This window comes from Amphiura filiformis, chromosome 17 (genome assembly GCF_039555335.1).
Source record: "Amphiura filiformis chromosome 17, Afil_fr2py, whole genome shotgun sequence".
Classification (NCBI taxonomy): domain Eukaryota; kingdom Metazoa; phylum Echinodermata; class Ophiuroidea; order Amphilepidida; family Amphiuridae; genus Amphiura; species Amphiura filiformis.
In genome coordinates, this window is record NC_092644.1 from 17,891,252 (window position 1) to 17,905,082 (window position 13,831).

Below are 13,831 nucleotides of genomic sequence, written 5' to 3' on the forward strand. Positions count from 1 at the left end.
GATACATGGGGGAAAAGTAAATTGTAAATAATAAACTTTAATGTTGAGCATGTGGGTTATTATTAATAAGGTAAGGCCAACAAAAATTATTGTTTTGGTTCTCATCTCCTCTCCTCAACTTCTGGAATTTGTTAAGATTTTTTTTAAATAGATTTTTAAACAAAGAACCAAAACACATTTTATACAGTCTAAGGCCTGAGACATTTTCATGAGTGTTAATAATAGCATTAAATAGTTCTGACTGTTCAAGTGATTAATTTTGTTGTTTTGAAATCGGGCTCACATGAGTTTCTTGTTTTATGAAATTCATGCTCATGTGATTTCCTGTCAAAGCAAAATTCACATTTGTACTTTTGAGTGACCAATATCTATTTACAAGACCAGTGACCAATATTATTAGTTATCAATTGATCGGTAAATTACCTAATCAATTACTATTTGCCTACTTCCCACCTATGTGTGACATCAGGACACTTCTTTGCAAACCTCATTATCTGATAAATTATCATAAACAACTTCCAATCCCCGCCCACAAGTGATGACATCACAGAGGATTGTGCACTCAATTGGGTGTCCATGGAGGCGGAGCTAATGAATGACAAAGGTGCCTTGGAAACCGGCAGCCAGCTGGAGGTCAGGACAAGGGTCAAACATCCTGCACACACATGCGTCAGACAAAGGGTACACAGTCAGTCACAACAACACAAGTGCTGCAGAAGTGCTTCAGCTGATTGCATTGCATTGCATTGTGTGGATAGCTCACTTCTCAGCTCCGATCCTGTATTCATATGTGTTGTTGGCAGAAAAAGTGTGTTTAAAGTGATCATGTGCAACAACAAGAGCCAGCTCGGCTGCAAGATTTATTAGTCACAGTGGGCTGGTAATGTTTCAATTCTCTGTGCTCCAATGCCTTTCAAAAGGGTGTTTGCAGTCATCGAAAAGCATTAGATAGGTTATCGTCCTGCTTATTTGTGTTTATTTGGATACACCGGAGGTGAAAAACAGGAAGTAACTCAACTTTTTTTCTTGGTTTTGCAAGGATATATACCTGCACCGTGGAATGATATATATAAAATACTTGAAGCATATCCTGCGTAGGAGATGGTGACAGAGGATCTATCTACCCACTTTGACAGCGAGCATCATGCATGTTGTGGTATGATAACATTGCATGCAACTTTGGATGTTTAGCAGTGTGATAGAGCTGCTATATAGTCCAAAAGCTTGCTAGATGTGTGTGTTTTTAATGGAAAGACTATGAAACAATCCGGAATCTCCGGTTCATCAGTGTGGCAATTACGGTGTGATAATAGTAGCGGTGGGAAACACCAACATCAACATCAGCAGCAGCAGCAACAGTTCATATTGAAAAGCCCCGGGCAAGCGACTTGCCCGAAATCGTTTGAGATGCCGTCTGGACCTGCAATGACCAGGCCCCATCTGATGACCGGGGCGATGATGCCCCCGCCCCATTTGACTGGGGCAATCCCCTCGTCGCACCATGGAGCTTTTGTAAATATCGTCTTGAAGCCTGCCGCCGCTATGACAACAAACAATGCAAGGCCTGATGTGATACCAGTATCAAGTCCGAGCCATCATAGTGGTGGTAGTAGCGGAAGTGGTAGCAGTAATAGTGGGGGACATAGTGGGGGATCAAGTGGAGGCGGTGGTGGTAGGAGGATAATGTGTGATTTGTGCAGGGAAGAGAGGAAAAGACGAAAAGGTGAGTAAGGTCAAAGAACTTGAGTTCAATTTTGGTGACCTAGCTATGTCCAAGCAAAGAAAAGAGTTAACAAGTTTAACTTGTTACTTTTCCTTTCATGTTTTGTGATGCTATTTTTAGAAACATTCAATGTTTTTTATGTAGCTAGGTCTGTCTACATGTAAAGTTTTTAAAAAATTGTGTTTTAGGAACAGAAAGTCTATTTCGCTGGGATATCGTGATTATCGCATAGCCTACATGTAGTCTATGGGCAAGATTATTTTGAATTGAAAAAAGAAGAAAATAATTTTTAAATCTTTACGGAAAACTTTTGCTAGCTTGAATATGTTGCAAAACATTAACCTTTTAAGAGAATCGTTGTTTAATCACATGGTTTTACACAAGCTAGCAGCAATCATGCTGTTCTAAAGAAGGTATCAAATTGTCTGATTTTTAAGTATGTGGAACCTTTTATTAATAGTATACTTGATTCATTGAAAATCATGAGCAGCTAAATTTAGATTATTCTAAATATAGTGTTTACTTGTGAAAATAAGACTATTAAGAGACTGGGGACAGACATGTTGGATGGGTGCGTAGGTCATAGGGTCAAGAAAACAGTATGCAGTGGCAGATGTGTACAAATGGTGCAAAGGAGCTATTCCATTTAAAATCCACACTACCCCTGTGGAAGATTTTGGAAGTATCTTCCACAGAGGGAGTATGTTATATGTAATCATGGTAATTACCGGTAATCAGGGTTAACCAATTTGAAATCCATACTCCCCATGTATTTATGGCTTTGCTTATATCTTACAACTGGAGTGAGTATTTCAAATGGAAGTTACCAAATTGTGTATTCTATTCAAAATTGATACTCCCTCTGTGGAAGACATTTGATAATTCTTCCACAGGGGTAGTGTGGATTTGAAATGGAATAGCCCAATTAATATGGTTTTGAACACGGGTGTTGAATTTTGAAATAAGAAAATAGTCTTTGTATAGGCCCATCTGATGAGAAATAATCAAGAGTGAAGTACAGAGAGGTGATTGTTTGTCCAGTCAAATTTTAAATGTTCAGGATCATTGGTTTTGGCTACTGTATAAGTGGTAATTTTCGCGAGGGTTTTATTTTCGTGAATTTCGCGATTAGAGCTCCAACCGCTGAAAATAACACCTCGCGAATGTATGCAATAATGTATTACAAGTATAGGGAAGGACTGGGCAATCGCGAAAATAACTTTCGCGAAAATGTGTCTCTCGCTCCAAATCGCGAAAATAACTGTACACGAAAATTACCACTTATACAGTATATTCTGTAACAAATTTATGATTTTGAATTTTGACATTAGAAAATAGTCATTTGGGATATCTGACAAAAATTCAAATGATAATTTATGTTTTTACAAATGTGGAATTTTGTTTGTCCCCTCAAATATGTTGAGGGTCATTGGTTTGGGCTAATTTTCTGATTTCCTGCAATGTAATCAGATTGATTTCATGCTAGAAGTGTACTTAACATGCTTTGCCTATAACTCAAAGTGGGTCCAAAGTTGGTTTGAATAGGACAGATCAACAAAATAAATAGGGCTTTGAAATAAATAAATGAGACATGCTTGCCCAGCCCTAAAGTTCAATAGGGTTTTGACATAAAGGTACATCCTTGGCTTGTGTAAATCAATTTGAAGAATTGTAAAAGGATTATAATATTTATAGGACCTAATAACCAAATCTGGATTAAAATGTGTTTTATCATCAGGATTTTCTCTGTTACTTTGGAATTTTGTATTGCAATTTTGTTTTTTTGTGTGTTAAAAGATTTGTAGAGCAAATAAAGATTTAGTTTCTTACAAATGTTACAATTGGTAAAGAAGTTTGCATAGAATGAATGATGGTAATAATATGACTATATTAGGATTTAGCATGTTTAGTCATGGTTTAGCATAGCAGCTGACCAAGTCAACAGTCAGCTGACAAAAAGTGTGTTTTAATACAATCCACTTCATCACATGAGAAGAAACACTATGGACCACAATAGCCTCATTCCAATGGCATAGTTTGATAACCTCAATTACACAATCATAGTGCAAAATTTGACCTCGAGTTGCAGAGTATGAGTTTTTGTACTCAAATTTTCAAAGGCCATTCAATGAATGTACAAATGTATTAGGGTTAAAGAACTGTGCCCTGATAGATGAGCATGTTGTAGCTCCTAGTGTCTGAGCAAAAATGCTGTCATATCCAACGGCACAGTTCATGAACCCTCATTCTAAACCATAGCTCACAAGTTGACCTCATGGGGTTAAAGATGAGATCTTGATCCCCATTACATTCAAATATCATTATATGAGTGTGCATGCATATGTGGATTAAAGAACTGTGTACGGAAGATGAGTTTGATGAAGACAAGAGAGCTGTAACCCATCTGTCCATTAGATTTAAGTTGTCAAAATTCTTCCGCAAAAATGGTCTGATCTGATGGTGGACAAAAAAAAGTATGATATTTATTTTTGCCTTAAAAATTGATCTAAACGGTGCCTGGAGGGTGAAAGATCAGCCCATTGTTTAATTTATTCCCCATCATAGGGATTTCCTATCCTGATCCTTCTCTGCTGTAATCTACCCTGTCTGATGACCACATCTGGTAGACATACAATGTAGGTCCCTTTCTCCTCTCCTCTCCTCTCCTCTGGTAGACAATCATACCATACTGCATCTTTTATTTAATACCAGCTTCAGCAAATCAACCCTGCGTCCTACTTTTAAACTTGGTGCTAAATAGGTGATCTGCTCAGTGTTTTGTTTTCGTAGGCGGTTTACATTACATTTCCTAAACATCATGTCGTATGGCCAAGTTTTTGCTACCATGCATTGCTTGTCAGAAGTCACCCAGTAATGACATCAGCATCAGGGTATCGTTCCTCAGGGTTGTACCGATGTTAAAGGCCTATCGGATTGCTACAAGAATTTAAGCCGCGAGCACCTTATTACAAGATCCCGAATAGCGATAGCTACTTTTAAACCTGAGCATGTAGTGACTAGATAAGATAGTTGTCATCGTTTAGGAATTGCAGTACGTCATCTTTCATTAGGCTTTTGAAAGATGGAAGGAGATGAAAATAGGATGACAGGGTGAGTTTTTGAGTTGTGATGAGAGGTTGCTCTCGTTGTGTTATGTAACAACTTCGGAATGTGTTGTTACTGACCCTACTTGACATAATTTTGAATGCGAAAAATTAAAAAAATAATTTCCAGACTTTTTAAAATGTTTAGTAACATTAAAACCGAAACTTCATGTAAGATCAACTGGTACTAGTACTAGTTAACTAGTATTATCTGTTCTAGTTTCAATGACACCTCTGCCACTACCAAAGAAGTATAGTGGTTTGATGAGACAGGTGCACTGTTCAATTCTTAGCAAATCAGGGCTTGCTCCATTATTTTACATAGTTGTAGAATTTATCAGAATTCGCCAGCAAAGTGTTACGTGTAATCAAATAATGTCAACTGGATCACGCTTTTGAGTTCTGCACCACGATCGATATGATCGCAACACAAAGTCTATGGCATGTACTAACAATTCCAAAAGGTGCGTGATCCAGTTACCAAGGAGTTATGTAATCACTTCTCTGGTGAATAGTTCTGTTGATGAACATTGTATATTGGAACACAACCTAAACTTGTTCAAGGCATGGTGATGTGATTGTCGCTTTAAACCTTTGCTTGTGCACCTTTTTTTTTTAAAAGACTTACAAATTAATGAAATAAGAGTCGTCTAAAACTTCTCAAAAGCAGACAAGTAGCGAAGTAGATTGAGCAGTACCATCCTTCACCAGGTGCAAGGTAGAAAATCGACTCCGACAACAAAATGTAACATATTACATGTGAAGGGTGCGACCTAGTTGTCAGGAGTTTGTAATGGCTTCAGATTCATGTCTTGACAGTGTTGATTAGTACTACAACTATCAAGTCTGGTTGAGTCTATCATGAAAACAGAAGGAGATGCATGTTTAAGGTTGGTGTAGTAAATCTTTTTGGATTGCAGATGGCACAATGTATAGCATCAACCATATACCTATACAGTATCCTGTGCATCAATACAGAGCATGAGAGGAAAAGGCACTGCGTAAACGTTTGCTAGGTTTTCATTTTCGAGCCTGTTGTGGTCATTTTCAGAATCCTAACGTAAAAAGTTTAAAATTTTAAATTAGTGGAAGTCAAAACAAGGGAAAACTTCAAAATTTATAAAGTGCAAACAAATTTAGTGACAAGATGACCACTTTATGTTTCGTGTCTGCATAAATTTGCATATTATTTTACATTGTATGTGACATGGCAAAATTGATGAAGTTCTGTCACAATTTTACATGTTTAAAGGGACAATCAGGTTTAATGAAAGAAAAAAAAAATGTCAAACCACTCCACCAAAATAAAATCGGTTGATTTGACCATTATTACTAAATGCTTTTTTTGTCATGCTTTATATATTACAAATAAGAACCTAGGCCCCTTAAGGTTTCTACTGGGGCCCTTCTTTTCTGCAAGTATTAATGACTATCCCAAGCTTTGCCTGCTCATTATTGTTTTGGTACTATGATGTTATTAACTTGATGATCAAATTTGACATGGCCTCACTTGCAAAAGACATCCTATAGGCCCCCTATGCATAACTTGACAACCATTTTGTAATTTTAGGTTTTCCAAAGCTCATTTTGATAGTCTGGGGGTGATCAGCGGATATATCCTTTTCCCATAACATGAAATAACCAAAACAGCACTATTTCAAAGGTATAGATTGACATTCTTGACAGATTACCTGTACCCTTCCCACTCAATGGTTACCCTTCAATACTATTGACACAAAGACACTTTGTATTTGCTCACTTGTCCAGACTGAAAGATGATATGACATTGAACTTGCCAACCCTTGAGACTCATGATTGCTCCACACAAATCATTTAAATGTTTATTTGCTCAAGTTGGCAAATAATGATGTGTGTAGTGAACTTGAAATATCAATGGATGGAAGGATATAAATTATTCAGACTGTCCAATGAAGCTGTGAATATGTTTTATTTTGATATGAATTAGGAACAATTATTTTTGGGTGTGAATTGCAACCACATAGTCCGAGATCAATTTTCTTTGGATTGAAGCGCATTTCAGAGAAACACAATATACCGTAGGTCTACTGAACTTGTATCCAAGAAGTTAAAGCAAGCAAAATGGACGAAATCTTTGAATGGTTTTTAAAACTAGTGTTGTTTGGTAGGCTTGAGAGTTGAGTCCTATGCTTTTTGACTTCCAGGATGCTAATAATTTGACACAGGATGACATTGCATTATTTTATGGACCCGCCAGGTGGGCAGGGGGAACCAGCGACGGGGAGGGGAGCAATAGTGGGAGAAGCAATTTGTGCGGGCTGTAGCAAGGTTAACAAATGTGAAACGGTTAAAAATCACAATATGTATTATACACCAAAATTGGAATAAAGCAATAAAGAAAAACATAAAATTTGTCAGAAAGTACAGCGGTTGTGGCCTCTCCAGCCATGCCAACTGAATTTTTAGCACACATGCATAGTATGCATATCATAGGGCACCTCCTGTGCTCCTATCACATGATTCAACAATTTAACATTTAAAATTTGGGTCCTTATCGTTGAAAAAAAAAAAAAAAAAGAGGAAGATTTTGTATAAATAGGTAATAAAGTTAATTTAGGATCAGGAAATTTGTAGCTCCTGATTTTATGTGAGATTGATTACATGCTCATCTGTAATTTGCATTAATTTTCAAAGACTCCGAGATTCAGTTTAATATTGCATACAGCTTCATTAATTAATAACATTGTAAGCTTTTTTTTTAAATAGGAGGGAAAAAGAGTTGGGAAGAAAGAACTATAAAAATTATGTTAAAAAAGTGAAAATCGGAAGTAGTAGTGCCTCTCCGATGGCACCAATCATGATGATAGCAAGTTTGATCATGTAGTGTTGAATTCTACTTGATCGCTACTTGACTCGAAAATGTCATTGCATTCTTGCATTAAAGAAATCATTACGATCTGAATGAAGCAAGCAATTAATTTGTTCTGCATCATCTCAAACAAATTCAGCTGCAAAGGTTATATTTGTACGCCAGCCAGCAGTGGCACGCACACGACATAAACCCCCCTATAATAACAACATCAATTATGATCCGAAAAATAGGTGTTAAATAGGGTGCAATTATGGTAAGCATTATTGTTAAACCAGCCAATTTTACTGCTGAGTTTTCGGTCATTGATCCGAGGTTAAGTAAGCACAATTTTGCCGCCAATAAAGCGATCAGAAAAGGTGGCAACCACACTCTAAATAGTAGATATTGAGGGGATAACTGCGGCATAAAGCAATTTATATTCAATTTTATGCTGCACCACTAAATAATTTGTATTCAGATTGCTCAGCGACTCGCGAACGAGGGATACTTTAGATGTTTTTCTTCGTTTACACCACAATATATCAAAAATATTGCCAGGCTCATTATGATATTTTGGCACACACAAATTGCTCCAACACTAAGGTATAAATATATTTGTTTGGTGTAATGGATGAAAAATATGAGGGTAAATTACATTTTTTTATTGTCTTGTTCCTTAAAGGGGCATTTCGTGATCCATAGCCTCATCCCCCCACTTTTCTCAAAAAAAGTTGAGATTTTTATATCACTGGAAACCTCTGGCTACATAATGTTTAGGTACAAAATATTTCTTGCAGATTAATTCGTTTTGCAAAGATATCGTGAAATTTGAATTTCGTTCTGGTGCACCAGAACGAAATTACAACGCATTGTCTATGGAGCAGTGTAATACACATAATCATGCATAACTCGCAAACGCAAAATCGGAATCAACTGAAATTTTGGGAATAGGCTTTTTTCGTGGATATGTACTGAAAATGTCATAAAAAGAGGATGCTAGGATCACGAAATACTCCTTTAAATGAAATAAAAAAGTTATAAAACAGTTTTTGCTATTGGACACTTCAGTGAAGAAAGTACATGTAGCCAAAATTTCTTTAGTGTGTACAAAATTGAAGTCTGGTGGAAAGAATATCCCCTCTCCCTGATGAAATTGAAAAAAAAAAAAAAAAAATTACTGTGTCAGCATATTTTTGTGATGGTTGGGTTATTGTAAACAAACATGTCTGTTATACAGTGTACATGTATGCTTAATCAGAGTCGTTGTCGTCGGATTTCGCGAGCCTGAAAACGACAACAGATGTTGTGTTGCGTAGTAATTCTCTTAAAGTCGTTGCCTCGCTTGCCTTGCCCACCTCCAGGCTTCATTCATCCTTCAAGCCCCATTACTTTCTGGTGCATTAATGAAATCAAAATAGAAGTTTGTTTGCAAAGCTATGCTTAGAGATAATCTGTGGCAAGGCAGGGAGTTGGGAAGATGAACTGAAAACGTCACGAGGCGGATGTAACTCCGGTGTCAATTTATTACCAAGCATAGAAATCCCAGAACTTGGCATCTTATTAAAAGCAACAAAATCCAGTTTATAAGATGCTTGTAAGTTAACTGAGCTTTATTGTATCCTATTGTTTAACCTATTATTTGCTGTAACAGATGATGAGTTGGACATTTTGCAAAATTAATGAAAGTTTTTTTATACATGTAGTGTCGAAACTTGAATTCATGAAACGTGAATTCATATCAACACGATCAAGTATAAAAATGTTATCCATCCAATCTTTATGGGAGTAAGATTGTGGCACAAATCTGCAGCCATCTAATTTAGAGCAGAAGACAGAGAGAGATGGTAAAGAGAGCCCAGCTAACCCAACCCCTGAAAAGATAATATTACAGTTAACCCTCAAACTGGGTGAGATTCAGCCGTTTGGATCAAGTTATGGTACATTACACTTTGTGTTACTCCGTTGACGATTGCTAACTTAACGAATCGGATGCTAAGCCTTTAAGTAAAAGTGTGACACGTCCACAGTCTGGTGTGGTGTCAGACATGCCATCTGCTGCACGGTTTCTCTTATGATGCTCATATAGCTAAAATGGTTGCATTACCAATGACACAGTTCATAAAACCTCTATTGGACAATCATATCACAGAATTTGACCTCCTGTTTGAGTATGAGACTTTGTCACCAAAACCTTAGTGCTATGCATCATGCATGCTAACCATAGGCTTCAATATAAAAAGTTCTAAATTTTGAAATATTTTCTAGGCTTGCTTGTTCTCATTTTACTGCATTTTCATGCTCATTCCAAATATGGTCATGAAAATTCTGCAATTTTTGAATTTTTTATTTAACTTGTCGTCTGCAGTTGACACCCATGTGGAGAGTTAAAAATGACATTTTATGAATTGAAGGACTTTGTCCTGGGAGATGAGCATGTTTAAGATCCCAGTATCTGAAGTCTTAAAACCTCAATCTCCAGTGGCCTCGTGTCACCTCAACCTCAACCTCTAGGGGCCACAGTTAACACATCTTTGAGAAACATTCACTCTCAACTTGTAAGAATGTTGTTTGTGTAAGTCACTTTGACTAAATCTCAAGCTTCTAAAGGCTGTGACTTGATCATATTTGGATAACGTACTTGCAAAGAACATCCGTAATACATACAGACAAAAGCTTTTAAAGTGCAGAGACATATGGGACTTTGCACACCTAAAAGTGATAGGTGCTATAACCTGTATCTCTAGGGGTTGCAGTTCACACTACCAATCCGCCATATTGGTGAATTTGTTCAAGACAATAAGTGTCATTTTGGATCACATGTAAGACACACCTAAGGTCATTGTCAATATGACAATAGACACTAGGATCCACAACATGCTCATCTATCAGGGCACATTTCTTTAACCCCAATACAGTTGCATATTCATTGAATGACCTTTGGAAATTTGGGTACACAAACTCATACTCCGCAACTTGAGGTCAAATTTTGCTCTCTGATTGTTTAATCGAGGTTATTGAACTATGGCATTGGGATGAGGCCATTGTGGTCCATAGTGAGAGGTTTTGATTACATGAGGAGGTGAGGACGTGTACATACTGATTCCGTGGAACAAAGCACAATCGAAGAAAGAGAAAGCCCCTTGTAAATCTTGCTACCAGGACTTACAGAAAAAATTTGTCACATGGATTTTATGTGATTAAAAGATCATTAATTGAGTGCCCTATTGTCAAGTGCACATAGAGGCATAAATGGCTAGAGGCAATGACAGAGCTTATGATCAAATTTAGAGCAAAGAAACAGTGAAAACGGACCAAAAGGTGGTGTTGTTTTGCAAACAAGATGATCGGTTTGCAACCTTTTTGTTGAAGAGTTGATACTTTAGTTTAGTGCATTCATTAGCAATGACACTTTGTGCATTTTCGAAAAATTTGCTTCTTAGAAAAAATATTGCAAATCTTGTGTAATGAGCAAGTTTATTTATTTGAAATGACAGGTATCGTGAGGTGCTTTGGAGGTTATCATTTTCCTTAGTTGTCTCAATAATGAGCCAAGATAGTCTCATTATATGACACAGTTCATTAAGCCCCATTTGCCAATCGTAGCTCCAAATTTGACCCCAACTGGTAAAGGACGAGGTTTTTGTACCCATCCCATGCGAAGGTCATCTTTATAACATGCAAACATCGTGGGTTAATCAACTTTGTTCTGACAGATGAGGTTTTGGTGATAGTTTTCATTGTAAATCAGGGCAGAGGGTGAAGGCATGCATCTACATCGTCTTGCAGCGCCATTATGTAAATTATCCGTAAATAAAAGCGAGACAAGCTAAGATATTAAAATTGGATCTGATAAATGTCATTAAGTCGAGGATGAATCGAGCAGAAATTATTTCCAGAGACCTTGTTTAATGTTTATAGATGAATAACAAAATGAACTCATTTTCAAATTAAAAAGCAGGAAAATTTGTAAAGTACGATAGCAAATTCAATGTTTCTCACATAATATTGAAAGGAGCTTCAGGAAAAATATAAACTTTACAATCACAGAAAGTGCAGTTCTGTACTCTGTACAATTTTACAAAATAGAACTTTGACCTAATATGGTTTGGGTATCAAATCTCATCCCTCAAATCTTGAGGTCAATCAGTATTGGATACACTGTAGAATGGAGATTTCTGAACTACGTCAGTGGCATTGAGAGTAAATTGAAAGCAAAAAGGTGAAATTGGATTCCAGAAGGAGATCTACCTGTGCCTTTGAGGGTGAATGAATGACAGCTCGTTGTCGACATAATTAGATTATTTCAATTTACCTAAGGAATCAAATTATTCCTAGGTTCACCTCATGAATAAATAAGACAAATCAATGAATTGGATAACTACAAGCAAATAATAGTGAAAGCTTTAACTCTCTTCAAACGGATGTCGACCGCAGACAACAAGTTCCAATTTTTTCAGAATGTTTTTTTTCAAAAAATTTCAGAATTGTAAATTATCATGACCATATTTGGAATCAGCATGAAAAATGTATTAAAATGAGTACAAACAAGCCTAGTATTGGTTCAGTGGTTCCTAAGGTAGTTCTTGATATTTTGCAAAAATATTTCAAACCCTGGACTTTTTATGTTGAAGCCTATGGCCAGCACGCAGAGCATTAAACTTTAGAGAGAGAGTATTCCACATTTGAGGGTGTATTTGCGCTGCTTGTAGGCTAAGAAAACACCAGGAAACCCCATTGAAACTTGTGCATTGATATTTAGAGTGGAGGATGTTACAAGTGCCCTGTTTTTCAAATTAGCAACATGTTTTCTGTGTGTTTTAGGGGGAGGTTAGGGAAACAAGTATTGTGAAAACCTACTTGTTCCAGAAATTACTTCAAATTTATATAAAGAGTTTGTTGATCAGGTCTGTGTTCCTGGTACATAAGGTGTGTACTATAGTGTGTGGCAGAAAATATTTGGACAACAGCGAATTGATACCAGCTTTGCATGCAAAGATTAGGGATTCTGTGAAACATTTGAAAGCTTACGTAGAAAAGACAATTTATCATGAAGACAAGCCTGAGATTGAGATGCCTTGCATTGCTTTATCCTGTGCCATTTCCTGTCTGTGAAGTAAAAATACAATGTCTGCTTTGTTATTGGGTTTTGGCCTCTTGTAGTAAAGTTGTTCGCAATCTCAATCTCAGATGGTTAACATGGTTAACTTATTTTAGAGCTGAGGGTTTGAAAATTCCTGAATTTGAAAAGTGGCAATAGCCTTCCTCATTGGGCCTATAATGTATACATGTGTTGTTCGTTATACATTGTATACAACATTTACTATGTAGGCCAATACATCACAGTATCCTTCCTGGATTTCCTGTCTTATTTTGAGAATTCTACACCAGGAATTTCTTGGTGGTTTAATTCTTAGAACTATGACAAACAATTAGGCCCTAACTAACAATTTGATGACTATATTACATGCATGCAGTATTAATTGATTACAATATTTTAAAAATCCCATGGGTAAATTGCTGAAAAATGGCCTGTGCTCCCGCCATCAGTCCCAGTGCCCCCCCCCCAATCATGGTTTGTGTCCCTACCCCCCTCCCCCAATACAATGACCCATGCTACACCACTGACCTGTTGCATCTTTTTTCTAGCCAAGACAAAATTAACAACACCAAATGTGGGAACCACGTCATCACTTTATCACATAGTTTTTCCCTGTACAAAAATAAACACTCGGATCTTGACAATATATATTGCATTTTTTCATTTCCGTTATCCGGTTCCATATACTCAGCTATTTGTCATCGGTATTTATGACTTGCTGAGCTGTGCCTTATGTCTTCCTTCATGTAGTCTTGATTGATTTTTCCTGTCCTGTGCTCGAACACCTTGCTTGATCTGTTGATTGCCAGTGTAATGCTTTATTTTGTTTTCTTATAGTAATCGTAGTTGTTGACAATATGATGTGATGTATATAGTGACGATGGACTGGCTTTAGCCTCATTCACAGATTTGTCATTGTCACAGGTACTTAGTGATCACAAGCATGGATTGTAAAAGAGAGTGATGAGTGAACTTTCAAATAATAAACTATTTTGTATCATTTATTTGGACTTTCACACGTATCATAATTTTCAAAATAAAATAAAATATGTACCATAAGTTCATTAAAATAACCA

At 36.8% G+C, this 13,831-nt stretch overlaps 1 protein-coding gene across 1 annotated transcript in view; it reads left to right on the forward strand.

Annotated features, from left to right (window-relative positions):
* Positions 1-693: 693 nt before the first annotated feature.
* LOC140137398 (tyrosine-protein kinase ABL1-like) overlaps positions 694-13,831 on the forward strand; it is a 77,195-nt gene continuing 64,057 nt past the window's right edge. The window contains exon 1 of the mRNA XM_072159041.1: positions 694-1,723. Within this exon, the coding sequence (XP_072015142.1) occupies positions 1,258-1,723 (466 nt within the window). The 5' untranslated portion in view covers positions 694-1,257. The remainder of the gene's footprint in view (positions 1,724-13,831) is intronic.